Below are 22,700 nucleotides of genomic sequence, written 5' to 3' on the forward strand. Positions count from 1 at the left end.
TTGGTATTTAATACATTCTATATACTGGTTAGCTATTCTTATTCTAAATGCAAAAAAATCAGTTTTATTCTCAACAATGAATAATTCAAAAGGAAATTAAGAAAATAACCCCATTTACAAAGCATCCAAAATAATATAATACCTAGGAATAAATTTAAGCAAGCAGCTGAAAGACCTGTTCACTTAAAACTATAAAACTTTGCTGAAAGAAATTAAAGAAGACCTAGTTAAAGGTAAGCTATCCCATGGTCATGGATTTGTAGATAATACTGTTAAGATGAGAATAGTCTTCAAAGTGATATATAAATTCAATTCAATAACTAACAAAAGTCAAAAATGACCTTTTTTACATAAAGGGTAAAAGCTGATCCTCAAATTCATATCCAACTGCAAGGGGGCTCTAAATAACCAAAATAATATGTTTTTTAATTTTTTTAATTTTAATTTTTTATTGTTGACACTATTTCAGATGCCTCTATTCCTCCTCCTCCCCTGACAATATTAATAAATTAAAACAAAGTTGGTGGACTTTCCAGTTTCAAAACTTAGTATGAATCTACCTTAATCAACAGTGTCACAGTGGCATAGTCATGGGCATATAAATCAATGGGATAAAACCAAGAGTCCAGTAACAAACTCAAATATATATGGCAAATTGATTTTCAACAAGGGTGCTATGAACATTCTATGGAGATGCAGAGGTCTCTTAATCAAATATTACTGAGACAGTTGGCAGACCATCATATATAAAAGAATGAAGTTGGAACCCTACCCCACTCCAGATTCAACAATACACTCCAATGGATACAAAACTTTCATGTGACATCTAAAACTATAAAACTATTAGAAGAAAACATAGGATAAATCTTTATGACCTTGAATCCAACAATGGTTTCTTAGATTTGACACAAGAAGCACGAGTAACAAAGAAACAATAGAAACATTTAATTATATTAAAAATTTTGTACCTCAAAGAACATTATCAACAATGTGAAGAGACAACTTACAGATGGTTGAAAATGTTTTTCAAATCATGTATCTGACAAGGATTTTATATCCTGAATAAAGAACTCTTATAACAACAACAACAACAAAAAGACCAAAAACTAGATTTCAAAAATAGACAAAGAATTTGAGTGGACTTTTTACAAAAGAAAGTATATGAATGGCAAACCAGCACAATAATTAAAAACAGAGAAGAAAAGGACAGAATTGATATTCCAGAAAGACCCAAATTTATATGTGAATGCATGACAAGTCAGACAAAATAAAATAATAAGTTACTTGTTTGGTCAATGTGAGGAAAATAAAATAAAATTCCATTGAGGTAAATAGAGATTTTGTAGCATGAAGCACATAGATGAATATGCTAAAAGGATCAAGTAGAGGACTCTACCTGTCTGTAGAGGAGAGGTAAATAGAAGAATAAGTATTTAACTTTGAATCAGCAGAATATGTTAGAATCAAGGCTGCTAGGTTTATCTACAACAAATGTGCAAATTTTTATATAAATTATTTATAATATAAGTTTAAGGGTCAAAAAGTCATATTTTCATGCAAATTTAGGCTGTTAGATGGTAAAATTATCCTTAGTATTTTCTCTGCAAGTTATTCTGTGTAAGCTTGTAATAAACATAATTCCATGTGACGTGTGTGTATGTGTGTGTATTCAAATAAAAGATAAACACAAATTTTATTTTCTGTTTAGAATGGGATTTGAAAGATGCTTGCCTGAGCTCCCTTTTTCTACAACCATATTCCATTCTTCATTGTTTTCTTTCTCCTTTTGAGTTTGAATGTCATCATCTGACTGATAGATAGCTGTTACCTAAGCAACATTTCGATTTTCTCCAAGACTCTCTCTCTAATTTCCCAGTCATGTTTACAAGCTCATGAGAGATCACTGAATCACCTGCCCTCCTCCTGCCTCCAAGGCTTTCTGTGATGAGTAACCCACCCCAGGAAAAAAAACTATTACCGTTAAGAAATTAATATGCTCTGGGAGACAGATGTCAAATTTCTCAACCTTTGAGGTCTGGCTTCATGCTGTGAATAGAATAAGAAAACAGAGCAAACAAGACAGTAAGCCGAGGAGCTGAAATTAGAATGTGTGCCCCTTGATATTAGAGATTTTCCTCCATTGTGTTGGGTTTTATCTTTTCCCTTTTCGTATATTGCATTCATTTTATGGTTGTAGATCCAGCTTGATATATTTCAAAAGCATTTCTTCAAAAGGGCTGTCCATGTATCTTGCAATGATGAAAGCCTACTTTGAATTTGAGTGTTCATGCTCAATTCGTTCAGCATTAACAAATACTTATTGAATGGCTATTTTTATCAGGGCTGTTCTAGCTGCTTGGGATATATCCTCGAGCAAAAACCAAAAGCCACTTCCTTCATTATAATGTAGTTCAGTGGTTCACAACCTTCTGGCCCTTTAAATACAGTTCCTCATGTTGTGACCCCCAACCATAAAATTATTTTCATTGCTACTTCATAACTGTAATGTTGCTACTGTTATGAATCATAATGTAAATATCTGATATGCAGGATTGTCTTAGGCGACCCCTGTGAAAGGGTCGATCGAACCCCAAAGGGGTCGCGCCCCACAGGTTGAGAACCGCTGATCGTAGCTGCTCTCTGTTGCCAGTAACATAAGAAAGCACTTGGGAAACTTTTCACTTAATATTTCAGGTTTTGTGCTTTCAAGGCTCCTGTGAATGAGCAGAATGTTGACAATGAACAAACCTACCTTCATATTTGCATAGACATATGGATTCTTTTGTGAAATTGTGGCTGCTGTGTCTTTCAGTTGTGTAACATCCTTCAGAACTTTATATAAATAATAATCATAAAGAACTTACCAATGATATGTTAAGCCAAACACTTTTCAAATTTACAGAAAAGTTAACACATGAATAAGAGACTGTCAGCTTACATTTGAACATATGGATATAGTATGTGAATAAATTTATATATGATAAATATTTCCTGTTATTTTTGTATTAATGTTATGGGACAGAGGTGGAACAGAGATGTTTTTCTATTAAAAACTAAAATAAAATAACTAACATTTCTTAGGGTATAGCTTTGGTAGGCGAGTACAAGGAGGTCAAATGCTTTATTGCCTACTAAGTTCCTGGCTGTGAAAGGGCCTAGACGCCTGTCTTATATAAATTTTGAAATAATCAAAACTCCAAAAGGATAAAGGGATATTTTTGGGTTATTTATTTTTCTTGTTAGTTCCATGGATAAATATGACTGTTTATACCAGGGGTCCTCAAACTTTTTAAACGGGGGGCCAGTTCACTGTCCCTCAGACCGTTGGAGGGCCGGACTATAATTTTAAAAAAACTATGAACAAATTCCTATGCACACTGCACATATCTTATTTTGAAGTAAAAAAACAAAACGGGAACAAATACAATATTTGTATTTGCATGTGGCCCGCGGGCTGTAGTTTGAGGACCCCTGGTTTATACCATGGATTCCAAAATATAGTGGCTTAAATATAGAAAATGGTGTTGATGGTTTTTTTTTTTGTTTTTTTGTTTTTTTTTTTTTCATGTAAAAGAGGTCCACAAGTAGATAGTCCAAGACAGGTATGGCAACACCTTGGGTGTAGGACACTCAGTCTCTTTCTTTCTCCTTTGATAGCCTTAGCATGGAGTTTTGTGTCATGGGCCAAAAAGACTGCTGGTTTCCAACGGTCACTTTCATACCCGCAAAACAGGAAGGGATAAGCAAAAGGGCAAAAGACCTCTTCCGGCTCTCTGTTCAACGTAAAAGAGCTTTCCCAGAAGTCCCTCCCCCTGATAATTTCTATTTATATAGCATCAGCTGAACTTGATGTCATAACCAGAAATTCTGAGAAATTGCCATCCTGAATAAATTCAGTGTTCTAATATTATGGATTGACTAAATAAGAGATTGCAAGCTAGTGGTTTCTATTACAATAAGAAAATGATTTGTTTGCTACAAGGCCTTAAATGATTAAAAGCACATATGTTGGAACCAAAGTATTTGGCTCTATTACTATCAAATTATGTGATTTCTGACAAGTTTCGTAACCTCTCTGCATCATAGTTTCACCCCTCACTAGAACTATGACTATAATATCTACTTTGCACCCTGACCGGTTTTGCTCAGTGGATAGAGCATCAGCCTGCGGACTGAAGGGTCCCAGGTTCGATTCTGGTCAGGAGCATGTACCTTGGTTGCGGACACATCCCCAATGAGGGGCGTGCAGGAGGCAGCTGATCGATGTTTCTCTCTCATCGATGTTTCTGGCTCTCTGTCTTTCTCCCTTCCTCTCTGTAAAAAATCAATAAAATATATTAAAAAAATATATCTACTTTGTGAGGTGGTTTAAAAAATAAACACATACACGCATTCATACTAAATGCAAATAAAAAACTAAAGCTATTCTGGCACATAGTTAATGCTGTGTAATTATTGGCTATTATTATTAGTGTTTATTACCTAATACTTAATTCTCTCTTTCATATCAAGAAATATGTAAAGGATGGTTAGATCTCTTTTAGTTTGAATAGCAGTAATCACTTTTCAGGAGCAATGAAGGCTATAAACTATAGGGAAGACATCACTGGGCAGAAATCTAGCTCCTTTGACATCATATCATCAGTGTTTGGTTTGTTTGAGGGAATATTAGAATCTTTGACATTTCTTTAAAAGTAAATTATATCATTGTGTGTTCAGTTTTAGTCAAGACTCCTTTAATTATCATGAAATGAAACCCAAGTCAAACTGGCTTCTGCCTCTTTGTGAACTTCATTCTTAATTAATTATATAGATATTCACAAGAAACACTGTCTTAGATGTGCATCCCATATCAAAGTTTCATAATTGAGGCTTATTGGTTGGTCAAGAGTCATTTCTCACCCCTGATACCATCCTCATGGCCAGGTAGACACGTTTTAGTAAGCCTTGGGTTACATGCCCACTCTGAGTCAGTAGGTATTGTCACATGCATTCTGAAAGTGGAGGATGAGTAGTTTCTGAAGGAAAGGATAATTGAAGACTTACTAAATGGGAATAACTTCTCAGACATCCTCACCCTCTGATCTTGTATATCATTTATATTTCACTTAGCTCTGTGATAACCTTGACTTCTACTTCATTGTGAAAATTGAAGCAACTAGAAAGAACTTCTCTAGAATCCCACAACCTCATCTTCCCAAGCTTCTATACCCACAAATTCTGCTTGACTGTGTTTCTATGTAATGCTGACACATTCGCTAGTGCATTAGAACATATATCTTCTCACCTGCTGAAAGACATTATTCCAGCAATCCTCCCTCTCTAATGCCATCAGTGTCTGTGATCCTTACTTAATCATCCCTAACAGAAATACAAATATGGCATTATTCACCAAATTCTCAACTCAAATTCCCTGACTCTACTAATTCCTTGGCTTCCACTTAGTTTCTTCACTCTCTTCTTAAGCAGGTTTACTTGAAAGAGTTTATTGTACCCAATTTTCCCCCTCCTATGATCTTTTAAAACCATTCTAATCAGGCTTCTATCTCCCTGACTCCACCAAAACTGTTTCTGTTGAGATCCTCTGCATTGCTAAGTCTAATTGCCAATTCTCAGATCAATTTACTTGGCCTATCAGCAGCCTTTGATAGAGCACTCCCCTTCCACTAACTGAAAATTTCTTGGAAAGTATATTATTTGGTTCCCATGAAAACCACACACTTTTGATTTTTCTCTCCCTTCTCATGCTTACTCAGTCTCCTTTGTAGGTTCCTACTCTTTCCCAGACTACTTAAATGCCAGAGGGCACCAAGGCTCAGTATGTGGCCATTCTCTTCTCTGTGCTCTCTACTTTTTTGATTTGATATTTATCATAGCTTACTACAATTTTATGTGCTAATTACCAAATTTATAGTTTCTGTCCAGAGCTCTTCTTTCAACTACATACACATACATCTAACTGTCCTTCCTTACATCTTCACTTGGAATCCAGTAGGCATTCAAATTCAATATGCAGAAACCGAACTTTAAATATTCTTCTCAAAATCTAGTCCACTTGTAACCTTGCTTGTACCCTAGATTGAGCCCTATCATCTCTTCATGATCACTGCATGTCTTAGTCTGTGTGGGCTGCCATAACAAAACACCACAAACTCCATGGCTTAAATAACATACTTTCCCCCCCTCCCCTCACAGTTCTGGAGGCAAATAATCCATAGTCAAATAAACCAATCCATCAGGGTCCATTTCCTATGAGAGCTCTCTTCCTGGTTTGCAGATGCTTACCTTCTCATCAAGTCCTCACACGGCCTTTCCTGGGTGTGTGTGCACCCTCAGTGGTGTGTATTATTACAAGGACACTAATCCTATTGAATCAGGGCCCCAACCTTATGACCTGGATTAACTTTAATTATTTTCTTAGGGCCCCCATCTCCAAATACAACCACACTGGGTGTTAGGGCCTCGACATGTGAATTTTGGAGGGACACAAACATTCAGTGCATAGCACTGCACTAGACTCTAAAGTGTGTCTTGCTTCCACCCTTGTGCTAGTTTGTTTTCAACATGGTAGCCATAGTGATCCTTTCAAAATGTAAGTCAGCTAATATCACAGGCATACAGGCATACTCCAAACCCATTGGCTCGCCAATATACCCAGAGTCAAAGCAAAGTTTCTTCAGAAGTCAGTATGTTCTATGCCATATGAACTCCCTTCCTCTCCAAGCTCAACTTCTGCCACCTTGCCTATCCCTCACCCTTCCCCTGACATCCACACTGACCTCCTCATTTCATGAACATGCGAGGCACTCACCTATCAGCTTTATCTGTTTCCTCTGCCTGGACTTCTCTTTCCCCAGAAATCTGTGTGGATCATTCCGTTACTTCCTTAGGGCTCTCTTGATTGTCATCGTTTCAAAGGAGGCCTACCTGACTATCTAACTCAAAATGCAAACTGCTACCCAGTCCCACCTCTTCTGCTTCCCCTGGTCCTACTCTGTTTTATTCTTCATTGTCTATATGATCTTCTAATATTTTATAGGAAAATATACTTTTGTTTAATTTGTCTTCCTCATTAGAATTTAAATTTCAAAAAGGCAATTATATTTACCTTTCTTTTAAAATGAGGGACAATGAATCTAAAGACCAATTATCAGATCAATTTACTTGACCTAATACTGAGACAATAAGTAAGGAAAGAGAAAATGATTTTATATAGACAGATTCATACATGGATAGATAGATAGGTAGACAAATAGATAGATTCGATAAATAATAGAAAGAAATGATAAACGCATACATTTGTGAGTTCAACTAGATTTAGGTTAGCAAATCTAAAACCATATAGACTAACAATGTGGGCAAGTTAATTTCCTAACTCTCTTAATTGCAGTATCAGAGTGCTATTTTCAAAAAAAAGTTTAATAGATATTAGACAAAAAATAAACAAAAATTATCCATTGCAATAGGTTAGCCAACTTTGAAGTTTAGAGGGAACATAATGCAGGGGGCTGCAGTGGTATTGACACCAGCTATAAATTCAGGGGGTTCCCAGAACTATCCTCAAGGCTGATAACATACTATAAGGACTCACAGAACACACGGAAATCTGTTACAGGCACAGTTATAGTTTATTTCAAAGAAAAGAAAGAGATTAAAATCAGCCAAGGGAAGTACACTCCAGGCAGAGATCCAAATGCAGAGCTTCCATTTTCTTCTCCCCATGGAGGCAGGGTCAGCATTACTTTCCTGGCATTGCTGCATGACAACACACACAGAATATGCCCACCAGGAAAGCTCATCTGCACCTTGCTGTCCAGAGTTTGTCTTGGGCTCTTTCGTTTTGACACTGTTACTGGTCTTATAGATGACCTCAGCCCCTCAGGGGGTCAAGCTGATATGTCATGATCTAAAAACTCCACACTAAATCCAGTTGCTGCTGGCCCAAAACCCTCAGGCCAACAAAATTGTAATATAATTAATGTGTTTAAAGTGATGAATTCATATACATTGGGAAAGGATTCTTACCATAGAATTGATTAACACACCCATCACCTCACATATTTACCTTGTTTTCTTTTTTTTCATGAAAACACTTAAGTTCTATCCTCTTAGAAAATGTCAATTACACAGTGTTATCAACTATAGTCACCATGTTATATGTAGATCCTCAGACATCATTCATCTTATAATTGAAAGTTTGTACCGATTTCCCAGCCTCTCCATGTTTCTCCCATCCCCATTGTACTCTGTTTTTATAAGCTTGTCAATTATACCTCAACAAAGCTGAAATAATGGAGAGAGAATCAGAAAGTAACCTGGGCGCAGCTTTAGCCTGCCCCGGCTGAAGAGTTGGGGCAGCCTTAGAAGGAGACACACATGGTTTTAACTGGAAAGTAGAGAGAAGGTGGCAGCAGGAGCAGGATGCCTGGGTGGTACCAGGATATGAAACCAATGAACAGAAAGCCAGTGCAGGGCAGACACAGCCTCTGCAAAACTCATCCAAATGCCTGTCTTTCCGGAGACCTGGGCTGCGGAGTGCTAACAGGCAGCACACCTGGCATCCCAGAATTGACTTTGGCACTCGGCAGCACATGCTGATTGGCAAGCTGCCAGCCCACCAGCTTGCCCCCCCCCCCTGCTGTCAGACTCTCATCTTAGTCAGCCCCTGGCAATTAGGAAAGTGACTGAAGCAAAATATATAATAAGCCATGGCAAGGAAAATTAGTAAGGCTTGGGAGTTCTAGTCTAGAGGCAGGCTTAACAGTTGTTTCAGGAAGATAGGTAGCCTGGTGGAGCTTGATTGATGAGAATGAATTATGAGTAAAAGTATGGCTAGAGAATTAAAAATATATGCGATGGGTCTGTCCTTGAGTTTTCTGTTTTTAGATTTTTTCTAGGATGTGCAAATATTACTTTAATATAGTTATGACCACTCAAGTCATGGGGACAGTTTAACCAATCTCATTTCCTACACTGACATCCACATAGTCATAGTGATGAGAAAAACCTATTCAAATAGTCTTTGTTTAAGCACTTTCTATGCATCATATACTGCGTAGGCAACTCAGATTTACTCATTGTTAAATTCCAAGAAAAGAAATCTCCAGTTTTTACAGTAAGTGCCTCCCCTTTTCAGACAAGAACATGAAAACCCAGAACTGTTGAGAGGGTATTCCATTATCACAGAGCAGGTCAGTAAAAAGAAAGAACTTGACCTTACCACTCTCCAACTCTAGTTGTTTCACTTTTTATACTGCACCATTATGCCATCAAATGACTGTTTCCTTTTTTTTTTTCGAGACTGAAATCAGAAATATTCTGGGTAATTTCTGTTTGAGAGTCAGGCTGACCAAACATAGACCAGTACCAGAACTTGAGGTAAACATTCAGATTTGAATTCTAGTTAACTATTCATTTCAGCAAGTACTGATTAAAGTACTTCAGATTCCTTGCTCAATTCCTTGTCCAAAAGTTGGTACTATCAGATTATGGTAGAGCAACTAATCCATTAACTGGCTTTTCAAAGTTCTGTCCTGCTGGGGTGTCATATGTCACATTTTTAAGTGGAATTAACCTAGTTAATCCAGGTCTTTAAAAAGGCATAACTACTTATACTAGGATGACCTTAGTCATTAAAAACTTCAGTTTAATCTGAGATGAAGAACTTGATTACTAGCATTGCTGTACAATATACTTGGTCCTAATACTCATCTGTGAAATCTTGATAACCGTATAGAATATATGAGGGAGATTTCATGTTTTAACAGGAAGGGTTTTTATTTTAAATATATTTTTTTGGTTTATTAACCTTTGTATATAGCGGAAAATAATGACTCTTCAACTATAATTACATTACTATTTACACCAGTCTGAGCCATTAAATATTTAGTTTCACTATTAATTTTTAGTGCATACATATTCTTAGTTTCTAACTTTCAAAAAGAGAAGAAAAGCTATTATTTATTTTCAAATATGTACTAGTCTTTCAAGAAAATTTTCTCTATTTGGGTGACTTTTTGTGGATAAAAATTTTTAATAATGCATTATTCATCATAAATAACATAATATCTCCCCACTTAAATAACATAGGGAGCTATAAGAAATCACCAAGACTATTAGCATTTGAACAGTCACCCTGAAATTTATGGCAATGCAGTTATAAGATTGAAATATAAAAGGGTTTGGAAACAACGAGTTTACACAGCGCATGTTTTCTATGGTCTCCTGTTCATTTATTGTCTTATTGTCATCAGACTGAATATATTATTTTCCTTTAAACTCATGAAATCAGAATATTACTGTTTTAACAGAGTGCCATAGACTGGTCCGTTACAGACAACAGTGTTTATTTCTCACAGTTGTGGAGGCTGGAAGTCCGAGATCAGGCTGCCAGCCTGCTGGGGTCGGTGGGGTTCTGGTGAGAGCCCTCTTTCAGATTGTAGCCTGCCGACTTCCCATCATTTCATCACACGGAGGAAAAACAGTAAACTTGCTCTCTGGCTTCTTATTATTAGGGCACTAATTCCACCTATGAGGGCTTCACCCTCATGACCAAATTGCCTCTCCAATGCCCCACTCCCAAGTACCATCACATCAGGAATGAGATTTCAACAGATGAATTTTTGGGAAAGGCAGATATGCAATCCATAACAACTACTGTAACATTTAGCAGTTACATCAGGTTGTACGTTTTTGGGTAATGGAGCATTGGCGCAGGGGTCCCCTAGTGATGGCCCTGGCAGACCGTATTTAACCATGTTTAGATCCAACCTTACCTTAATGGAGAACTTCCACGCACTTCTGATTTCACTTAGGATTAGATGTGAATCAGACAAGATTTCTTGGAAGTCACTTCTCAGATGTAATAAATGATGACGTGGGTATTTCTTAACAGCAGATTGGTCTTAAGAAATAATGACACAGATGAGTCCATTTTATAGCACCAGGCTCTCAAATTATGCCTGCTTTATAGAATTGAATTGTATCCTTTTAAAATTCCAGGAACAGAGTAGTTCAGACTGGGCAAAATGAAATGAAAATGATGGGTTTAATAAGACCAGAAAAGCAAGTGCCCACTCTGAAAAGATGTCAGGCTTTCTTGGAACAATGGAAGAATACAGGGAATCTGGCTGAAAGCTTTCTCTTTCCTTGTGAGGCAAGTCAATTATTTCTGAAGGGGGAAATGAATAACTAAAATAAAATAGCCCAAGTCTTTCTAGGTAGCCATTTAAGCAGTACAATCCCTGTGTCCTTTGATTTTTCTTAAACCACCACTAGATGGGACACTTGCATCCTTGGTTTGGATTCTTAGCTTTTTTATCCTCACGTTGGGGACCTAATGTGCTTAGAAATAACAGGGGAGCCAGTCATCTTTATTTGACAGGTTCCAAATAGGTCATTTGCAGATACAGTGGGGCCTTGACTTACGAGTTTAATTCCTTCCAAGACCGAGCTCATTAAGGAGCTCGTTAACTCAAATTACTCTAGCAACTCAATGCAAAAAATCGGCCGAGAGACAGCTGGTATCTCAAAAAACTCGTTAGTCGGGACACTCACCAGTCAAGGCCCCACTGTATTATCTAGTGTTCCCATTTTAGAGATGAAGTCGCCGAGGCTCAGAGAGAGAGTGGGAAAGAAGGGAAAATTTAACATTTGTTGGGCAGTGCTATATATGAAGCATATATGCTCATACTTTATCCTTCCAACAGCCTGAAGAAATGTTATTTCCGTTTTGTAGATGAGGAGCTCAGCAAGGTCAGGAAGCTGCTGTGTCAGAAGCAGAATCCAAATCCTTGCCTGACTTTAGTGCACATTCCTCACTATGCACAGCCACTTCTCAAGCAGTTTAACACTTTAATGCATGATATAAACCTGAAATTACAAAGCTAGTAGGGGCCCCAGCAGGAAAATGCAAAGGTTAGATTCAGGGCCCTGAAAAATGCATGATGTGGACATGCAATTGGCATTGAAAGGGAATCCCGTTTGTAGATTAGGCAGTATATCAGTAATTTGGAGAAGGATGAGGACTTTTGAGGCATACTGAGTGGGTGTCTGTCCCACCTCTATTGTTTGAGAACAGTGTGATCTTCAGTGGGTACTCAAAATCACTCAGCCTCAGCTTCCTTGTTGTAAAGGAGGAGGATAACAATACCTAACTCACAGGGTTGTTATGTGGGATAAGCACTTGAATATGTAAAGAGTTCTTATAATAGATGCACGAAATTCTTGCAAGAGTAGGCCTTACTTCCCCCAGCTGCCAACACCGGCTTCCCTCTGGCACCCGGGACCTGGGATTCCCTCGCAGCCCCTGCTTCATCCGGAGGTCATCCAGAAGGACATCTGGAAGGATGTCAGGTCTAATTAGCATATTACACTTTTATTATCCTAGATATTGCATATAGTAGATGCTCCTTAGTGGTACTTTCTATTATTATATCTGGAGTAATGTAAGAATATGAGATTAATGTATAGAAGGCATCAATTTATACTTTTTACATCACATTTTTACATTGTGATGTGATTAAACCTGTTTCATTCTAAAGCTCACTAGATTCTTAACTTGTACATTCCTTTTTATAGAATCTGTAAATATGATCCATCCGTGTTCCTTTTCAGTTTTTTTAAATTAATCCCTTCACTTGGTGAACCAACAGGTAGCGAGTGTTTGCTGTTGCCAGAATATGAGTTAGGTGGCAGCATTTTAAAAAGGTCTGATGAGCCATGTGCCCACCAGCTGCTCAGTGTGGAGGAGTGAGACAGACACGTAAATAAATAAACGAAGTGAAGGATCATAGGTTCCCTGGAGAGAAATATTCCAAAATAAGCTAAGGGCAACAGAAGGAAGCAGTTATATCTGAGGAAGTCAGAGAAGCCCAAAGTAAGAAGCATCAAGTCAAGCCTAGCAAATTAGCATAAGGTTCTAAGCAGAAGACTTACAAAATGATCAAAAGCAATGTGGAGCATATGGAGAACAGCAAATCACTGCCTGGTGGATCTCAGGCACAGAGATCATTTGTGTGTAAGGGTGGCCGGACAGACAGGGGCCAGGCCATGCATAGGCTCACATCCTATGCCAAAACCATGGAAACTGCTTGCAAGGTGTTTTAGTAAGAGGGTAAATGGATGCATGGAGTTTAGGGAAAACTATTATGGATAATGTGAAAATAAATTTAAATGGTCTGAGTGATGCAGAGTAACTAGTTAAGAGGTAATTGGTATCATCCAGGTAAGAAATTATGAAAGGCCTCAAATAAGTCAATGAATATCATATTCAAAATGCAGTAACGCAAAAGCAAAAAGACAATGTTAGAAAAACAAGAGAAGAAAAACAACAACAGAGGAACAACAGCCAAAGTACTCTTTTAAGCAAGAAACTCTGATTATGTCACTGCCCTGTTTGAAATGAACTCTGTATGTAATGGTTTCCCACTGCTCTTGAAAACAAATTATCTCACCTACATACAGTGTAACAGGCTCTGAGAGTCTGGTTCCTGCCTCCCCTTTGGCCTCATCTTCCATGAAACCCTTATCTGCTACCTTCCTACCTTGCAAGCCTCTTTCTGCTCCTCTGAAATGCCACGTTCCCCGTGTCCCTGGACGTCCATGCATGTTCTTTTCTAAGTCTAGTGATTTCCTCTTGTCTGGTGACCCCTCGAACAAAATTTCCCCTGATTTCCTGAGGGATGCCTAACCCAACATCAAAGTCTAGGTAGATCACCTGCTTGTAGTCCATCATCAACACTACCCAGTTGTGATGTTAGTTTCCATTGTGCTTTTTTTGTTTTGTTTTTTGAGCATATGTCTTAGCTTATTTGGTTTTTCTCACATTTCCACTCATAGTTCTACAGAGTCCAGCACAGAATGGGGACGGAATTATGTATGCTCACTTTATAAATGAAGGAGAATTCTTGCAATTATCCAACTAGGACAGTGGTTATCAATTACAGATCCTGGGGGAGTAATTTCAATACATATTTCATGATTGATTTAAAACCTCTTTAGTGACCTTTAACCTGCTACTATGGTTCTTTTGTAATTTGGGGAGAAGGCACTGAGGCTATACACCATATAGCTGATGGGAGTATACAGTCATGCAAACCAACAGAAAATTCAAAATGGACATGATTTCCCCTGGCCGGTGTAGTTCAGTAGTTAGAGCATTAGCCCCACGCACCAAAGGGTCTCGGGTTCAATTCCTTCTCAAGGACACGTGCTGGAATGCAGGTCCATTCCTGGCCCCAGCCAGGGCACGTGGGAAGGCAACCAATGGATGTGTCTCTCTCACATCAGTGTTTCTCTCTCTCCCTTCCACGCCTTCTAAAAGTCAATGGGAAAAAATATCCTTGGGTGAGGATTAACAACAACGAAAACAACAAAATGGACATGATCTGACAGTGGTATGCATGAGACCAGGCCATAGGAGCCTTTAGGGTAGAAATCCCGCAGAAGGAACAACTGAGCTGTGTGTACCACGGCATCGGTAGACTGTGCACCACTTTGGTGCAGGGATCTTAACTGTTTGTTCATTGGTGTGTTCCCAGTGCCTAGAAATGTCCCTGGCCTCTAGTAGGCACCCAATAATTTATTAAGAGGGGGAATTGAAGTTAGCTAAATAAAAAAGGGAATGAGTAACAAAAAGATTCTAGGTAGAGAAAAGAAACAGATAGGTAAGACATGTCACACAGCTTCAGCCTGGAGTATGAAAATGGCCTCATTTAGATTGCAGGGGCCTTTCTCTGGGAAAAGGATTTCAGGAAGAACATAATTTGGGGAAAGGGGTATGCATTTTGGATTTATTAAAATCCATGACATATTCAGGTAAGCAAAAAGAAAAAAGTGTGTAATTCCTCATAGTCTTATCCACACTATAATTATCTTTTCAAACATTTTCTTCTAGATCATATAGACTGTTTCTAAATTCGTGAATTTTAAATTCGTGAAGTTTGAGTTCTTGAAGTCTTATGACAAAGATATGTTATCCAAGTTCTAGTTCTGTCTCTAACACGTAGAAGTTTCACCATTTTTACCATTCAGATGTAGTACAGTTATGAATTAGAACCACACCCTTAAAAATAAAGTAAAATAAAATGCAGCGTTTCATACTGCATCTATACTGTATTTGTAAATGTTATTTTATCGTTGTTGTTGTTGTTATTATCTGGAAGGAGGTATTATTTCTTTGTTCATTAGGCTGAAGGGAGAAAACCCCACATGTTATTAGAATGCCTGTTGTTTCTGCCATTTCTGGCAGTAACCAGCAGGTGGTATCCAACAATTTTACATTTCTGTTCTATTGCAGTTTTTGTGCCTAAGACTTCTCCTTCCTACCTTGCACACTCCCCACCCCCCCCCACTCCAGTCACAAATACTCCCACACAAGCATTTCATGGGGATAAAGGACTACAGGAGGATTTTATTTTAATTTTTGACTTAAATCTGTTTTGACATTGCTTTCAGGGTGATTTTTATTTTGACACAAGCACTGAGGTTTCTTTTTAAAATAGAGACACTGCTTTATATGCAGTAGCCCATCCTTGCTCTAACACTATGGGAAAACACTGTTCGCAATCCCCACTTTACAAAGAGGCTAGCAGTGGTTCTCAACCTTCCTAATGCCGCGACCCTTTAATACAGTTCCAAATGTTGTGGTGACCCCCAATTTCATTGTTACAAATTGAACATAATTAAAGCATAATGATTGATCACAAAAACAATATGTAATTATATATGTGTTTTCCGATGGTCTTAGGTGACCTCTGTGAAAGGGCCGTTCGACCCCCAAAGGGGTCGGGACCCACAGGTTGAAAACCACTGGGTTAGGGTATCTCCCCAAGGTCACAAAATGAGAACTCGGGTGTCTGGCTGTGGCATTCAGTGTCCATCTCTATGCTGACATCACGGCCCCTGATTTGATTTTCTCCTTTAAGTGCACGTCTTCACCCAATACCTGTCACTCCGTTACTTTGACACTATTTGCTCAGCTACCATGAATTGCAGTTTTTGACACCTACACCTTGAAATAGAAATACTACACAGAATAACAATGGAATATTTATTAAAAAGCTTGATGTCAGACATTGCATGTGTACAGGGAATGGTCATATATTGTTCACATATAGACATCGAATTTTAGTGCTGAAAGCACTTTAAGATACTTGCCTGTTTTTTTATGAAAAAGAGACTTAAATGTCTCCGCAAGCTTTGCCTTATAGCAGTCACACAGAAGTGATAAGGGAAGAAACAGTCTGTTAAAGAAATGTTTGGGAAACATACATTTATGAAGGCCCTTCTGGGTGTAGGAAAATGTCCATTGCTGGGAGACAGACAGGCATGTGGACGGTTTGTGTGCGTCCCAGGTCAGTGCGCCCCTTTATTTAACGCCCAGCTCTGTCTGCAGTGCAGTGGGGCCAGGCTGAGCGGAACTAGCAGTCAGAGACGCTGGCTTCTGAGAACCTTATCATTCCAGGGGAAAGAGAAAAAGGAAGGGAGGGAGGGAGGATAGAACTTACCATCAGTGTTAGCAATTCCATTGTCAAGTTTCCAACATCAGGTAAATACAAATACAGTTCAGAGATGGGGAAGATTTGAATATGGTGAAACATTGCAGATTCATCCTGAAATTCCTATGATGTTTTATTGGCTTAAAATGACCATGACAGTGCACAAGGGGAAAAAGATTATTATCTAAACAAAAAGAAATGTAAAATATTCTTTAAAAGGAGTAGCTGCCAAAACCGGTTTGGCTCAGTGGATAGAGCGTCGGCCTGCGGACTGAAAGGTCCCAGGTTCGATTCCGGTCAAGGGCATGTACCTGGGTTGCGGACACATCCCTAGTGGGAGATGTGCTGGAGGCAGCTGATCGATGTTTCTCTCTCATTGATGTTTCTAACTATCTCTCTCCCTTCCTCTATGTAAAAAATCAATAAAATATATTTTTTTAAAAAAGGAGTAGTTTACATTTTATAAGGTTTTGGTTTAGTTGCTTGTTTTATTGTCTATAGGTCTTACACTCCATTATGAAAGAAATTATGTCCTTATGATGCTATGCAATCTAGAACTAACTTCATACTGAGGAAGCCATACTTAGAATGAAGAACTTCATCGTAGTTCCATTGTAATCATCAGTGAGGAGGGTTGGTCCATTGCCTTGCATAGTTCAAATAAAGGATGAACAAATCAATGTGAGACTTAATGTGGGATTAAAAAAATTAACATTAATGGATAGTAGGTCAATTTAAAGTGCTGACTTTTCCCCATAGGAAATTGTACTGCGGACTCACGAGTCTTTTTACCCCCAACTGTACCGAAGAAGGGAACACAGGGATGCAGACAAACAAAAATGCAAACAAAGCATTTCAGGGTCCTCTCTCCCAGTAGTTTTTTTGTTGTCCTTGTTTGTTTGTTTGATTTTATTTTTACAGTGAAAAAATGTGGCCCTGAAAGTTGCTTTGGAAAACAAAGACAAAAAACTAATTATAATGCTTCCCCGCTAGGATCTGTTGATGTTTCTGGTTTCTATTTTTTCTTCTGCAGGTGTAACAACTGTCCTAACAATGACAACTTTAAGCATCAGTGCTCGGAATTCTCTCCCCAAAGTGGCTTATGCTACTGCCATGGACTGGTTTATTGCTGTTTGTTATGCATTTGTGTTCTCTGCCCTAATTGAATTTGCAACTGTTAATTACTTCACCAAAAGAGGATGGGCTTGGGATGGGAAGAGTGTAGTAAATGACAAGGTAAGTGAGAACTTCCTTCTCACCATGATTAAGAGAATACCTGGTAGATAGATATATATATGTCATAACAATTGATTTTGAAGTGTGCTCTTGCCTGAAATCCTTTAGGAGTGCTTATAGTAGTAATATTTCCGATAGAACCTCACCCTAGCATCTGGTTAGCTCTGACTCTGTATCAGGAACTGTGCTGGTTTTCTACATAAGCTCTATCATATAATCTTCACATCAACTTTATAACTACAGTCTCTTTTTAATTATCTTTTTTTATCTGATAAAGAAGCCAAGGTTTAATGAAGTTACTTTCCAGAGCTCACACAGGTAGTGAAAAAGAATACTTGGACACAAATCTGTCTGGTCGTTAGGTTGACTCTCTTGACACCACAGTGATTCATAATGAAGAGATTTGGGAAGAAAAATGGGCATCACCTTGACCTACTATAGAATTTCAGGCCCTATCAGTGGATTGAGTTACTACTGTGCACCTACCCCCATTTCTGTTGCTTGCATCATTGTTCCCTCTCCCATGTTGCCTGAAATACGTGGGTAGGCGCTGGAATGTCTAGAAATTTTAAGTTGCTCATGGAGTCTATAAGAGAAAGTTACTTATTTTAAAGATGAACTTCTTTGGGGATTGTTGGTTTCCAGTATGGAAGCTAGTGGGGGGGTTGTACATTGATATACCAGCTGTTCGTTTGTTTTTCTTATTCTATGGATTATTACTCATCTGCCTTAATAGCAGGCTTTGGATATACCACAATGAGATACAACGTTTTCTTAATAAGAGTAAAAAGTTCTAGTTGGAGGATTTTTTTAGTAATATATCTACTTAAATGCTCTTCCATTACATTTGAAATAACATACTTGCTGATTTCTTTTTTCATTTATTTCAATATAAATAATTTTCCTAATTTCTATGATCATATTGCAGTTTAAGCATACATACATGTAATAGTTTAAAAGCCCTGCTTTTTAACCTGATTTTGTAAACTGTTGAAGTTTTAATTAGTTCTGGTTTATTTCATTTTATAAACTGTGTTTTGCATACTAACAGCAAATGAGTAAATATTAAAGGAAACCTGATCGATTTTCTCTTTTTAACCTCCATGTTATTTCAGCATTTCCATTGCATTTTATTGTGGATTTGTGTCTTCATTCCCCATGTAGTATAATGCTTTTTCATTGTTATCTGTGAAATTACATCTTTTTAGTTATATTAGTTATATATGCACTTTCATACTAGCATCATTTTGAAGATAAAATGTTAGTTATTTGGGAGTGTGTCACAAATGATAAACAATGGTTTGTGGTATAAATGTCCCATACAGAAATTTATTGATTTATATTTCAGTGCTATGAGGGTGCCAATCAAGTTGGCATTGTGATTTGGCAAATCAAATAACATGCCTTCTAAACCCCTGAACTTGGAAAATAGAAGTACTTATTTATGCAAAAAAAAACACATTCTTAATAATGCATTTTAAATGCAATAACCTACGAGTTATGAATACTGGATTTAAGTATACCCACATATCAGATCACACATAATAAAAACAAGACTAGGTCCAAATAATTGATATTACAACCTAATATGCAGGAAAACAACTAATAAGGTTTCTATTATTCCAGTTCCCAGAGGTTCAAGTTTAGGGGTTAACTCAGTGGGAACATTACATCAGGCACATTGCTTGTTTTTATTTATTCATTCACAGCTAGAGTGCCAAGCACAGTGCAGGTACTTCAGAAATTTCTGTTGAATAAAAAATGAATGAGTTTCTGATTTTAAATCTGGCAATGCAATATTAATGAGAAGAATGCTTTTCCTTCATGGAAAAGTTTCAAAACTTTACATTGGTGAATTTACAAATGGGTACTCAATCCAATTTCATGATCCAAATGAATTTTGGGAAGTGTTTCCTAAACTTACCTTGGAAATAAACATTTCCTTAGACCTGGAGGAAAATGAAGTAGAGTAGCCTACCATCTTCCTTAAAAAAAAAAAAAAATTAGTGCAGTCTACCTCTGCTTTAGTTGTCTTTAGATTAATTTTTAAGTAAAAAAGAATAATTTTCTGGAAATAGTATTAAGCTACAGACCATATCGGTATCCTTTTATTCTAATCAGACTGGCGGTTCTCTGCTTTCATAATCATGAACAAATGCAGTTAAAGTACGGTATCTGCCAAAGTATCTGAAAAGTATATGAAAACTTCTTGAAAATTTGTTAGCTGGCAAGTATTAATTTGCCTCATAAAAAATAATCACTGAGGCATATATATCAATGTTATGTGTTTAAAAATAAGAAATGTGTATTTAATATAGTGTACTTGTAGATTGTGCTCTGATGATCTTTAAAGTTAAATAAATAAATCTCAATTCATATTCAAGTTATATTTGAGCGCTCTTAGAAGACAAAACATACCTTGTTTTGTGATCTTGGTCAAGATTTTACATCACTTTTAGCCTCAGGTGTGAAATTAGACAACAAAGCCCTCTTCATCTAAATGTAGTTATGGATCAAATGATCCACTCCAAATTTTTATATCCTTCCATATATAAAAGTACCTATTATGCAACTCTCTGAGTTCTTCTGGAACCTTCCCTTACGTCCAATGCCCTTCCACTGGCCTGAGGCTAATTATTGCACTCCAGTGCTTATCCCCTTTACTTGTTGCTCCTTTCTCAACATTGGTCCATGGTTATTATTATTATTTTTTTTGTTATTTATTCAAAGCCATATTTTCTTTTTAAATGCCTCTTTCTTTTCATTTTATGAAGATGCTTACTATGTTTAATTTACCGTAAATACAGAAATAAAACTCCAGAGCCTAGGTCACCCATCCCCCTATCCTCAGATTCTTCCCTCTTTTTCTCCATTTGAGCTTTTTGAAAGCATTGCTCACAGTGCCATGTTCTCACTTTCAATTTAATTTCCAACCTACTGTAATCTGATTCCTTTTCTATTTATTGTCCTGTAACTGAAGGGGACCAATAACCTTTACATTGTCGGATCAGATAATAATTTTCCAATTGTTCTCAATGGATCCCAATTGGGGAACCCATTGAATACTGTTATACTCCAGAACTCCATTCCAGGCTCAAGTCAGCAATATTTCATCTTTTTTTCCTCTTTAAAAAGAGTCTTGGAGCCCTAGCCAGTTTGGCTCAGTAAATAGAGCGTCACCCTGTGGACTGAAGGGTCCTGGGTTCGATTCCGGTCAAGGGCACATGCCCGGGTTGCGGACTCGATCCCCAGTAGAAGGTGTGCAGGAGGCAGCCGATCAATGATTCTCTCATCATTGATGTTTCTATCTCTCTCTCTCTCTCTCCCTCTCCCTTCCTCTCTGAAATTAATAAAATTATATATATATATATATATATATATATATATATATATATATATATATATATATATAATTTTTTTTTAAAAGAGTGTTGGAACATAAACTTCCTTCCCTCAAAATCTGGCTGCTGCCACTATTCATTCTAGTCTTTGAGATTCTGTGCCTGAGTTCAGCAGGGATCCAGGCTCCCTAGCATCTGCTCTTGTATATCCCCAGACATCATTTGGCTTTATGTTATGTTGGTTTAGTTTTTACTGTTCACTATGTGTTCTCACTCCAAGGGTTTTACTGACAATATTTGTAGGAACATGTGCCACACGAAGCAAACTGTCCAGCACTTTGTTGTCCCGAAATAGACAATCCCTATTCCTCCTCAGTACAAATGCCAGTCCTCAGGAAGCTCCTGATTTCTTGCTCCCCCTTCAAATAATTAGATCCCTTTGTAAGTGTGTCTAGTACCCTCTTCTTTTGCATTAGAGTATCACAGTCTGTAATTGCATATTCATGTCTCAACTCCTTCATGATAACAATGATCATGCTTATTTTAATAAATTATTTATTCCTGTCTCTTTGCATAGGGCTTTGTATATATTTGTTGCTCAATAAATACAGCATGGATTAACAAAGTAGAACAAAACAAATTGACAACCACACCTTTATCTTACCTTCTACAGTAATTATCTACAAGTGTAGTCCATGCCTCTCCTTTAACTTCAAGGATCACATACCTAACCTGTTCCCTAGGCAACTTATACTTGAATATAACATCTCAATCTTTACATGTCTTTTATAAATGAAAGAAACAACAAAGAAAAATAAACCTCCTAAATTTATTTGTATATCTTTCCCCTGCCCATGTCTATTTTGCATGTGTACCTCATTTCATGGCAAAACCTAGTATCACATACCAAAAACTTGGAAGTTTCCCTTAACATCTAACCAATGATTAAATGGTGTCCATTCTCCAAACTACATGTCATAGACTATGCTCTTGCCATCTCTCTTTTGTTTTAGTCTCTTTATTTCTTATTATCTTTAATCATATCTCCCTCAAATCCACCCTCTAAATTAGTTCCAGAGTTATCTTTCTAAACCAGAAACCTATTTGTTTACTTTTTCATTTCTTTAATGAATTGTTGAAGGCAATCCTTCAAACATCCAAGCTAATATGGTCCCAGTATACAGTTTGCTCATCTATTTATATGCATGATCAATAATAAGAAAGTTAATGTTTGCTCTTTATTGGGTACTTACTACTATGTGCCTGGGAATATCTTCATTTTGGAAATGAGAACATATAGGATTAGTCGAATAAAGTTACTTGCTTAGGATCACATATCTAATAAATTGTGGACTCAGTATTAAACACAAATCTAAAGTCCATGCTCATATTCTTCCTCCATTACACACATCTCAGGCATCATGCTTCTACACATCTCCAGGACATTAGATGTGCTGATGTCCTTGGCTAAAATGCCCTCGCCTCCCTTCCCTAACCAATGAACTCTAACTTATTACATAAGATCCATCTGATTTTACTTAAATCTTGAAACTGTCCAAGCAAATCTAATTTCCATAATGTTTCTGCAGACCCGTACAAATTCTTTTATATAACCTCATCAAAT

At 37.4% G+C, this 22,700-nt stretch overlaps 1 protein-coding gene across 2 annotated transcripts in view; it reads left to right on the forward strand.

Annotated features, from left to right (window-relative positions):
- Nucleotides 1-22,700, forward strand: part of GABRA2 (gamma-aminobutyric acid type A receptor subunit alpha2) — a 107,334-nt gene that overhangs the window by 77,505 nt on the left and 7,129 nt on the right. For both annotated transcript variants that reach the window (XM_059671986.1, XM_059671975.1), the window contains exon 8: nucleotides 17,533-17,735. In XM_059671986.1, coding sequence (XP_059527969.1) covers nucleotides 17,533-17,735 — 203 coding nt within the window. The remainder of the gene's footprint in view (nucleotides 1-17,532; nucleotides 17,736-22,700) is intronic.

This window comes from Myotis daubentonii, chromosome 1 (assembly GCF_963259705.1).
Source record: "Myotis daubentonii chromosome 1, mMyoDau2.1, whole genome shotgun sequence".
Taxonomy (NCBI): domain Eukaryota; kingdom Metazoa; phylum Chordata; class Mammalia; order Chiroptera; family Vespertilionidae; genus Myotis; species Myotis daubentonii.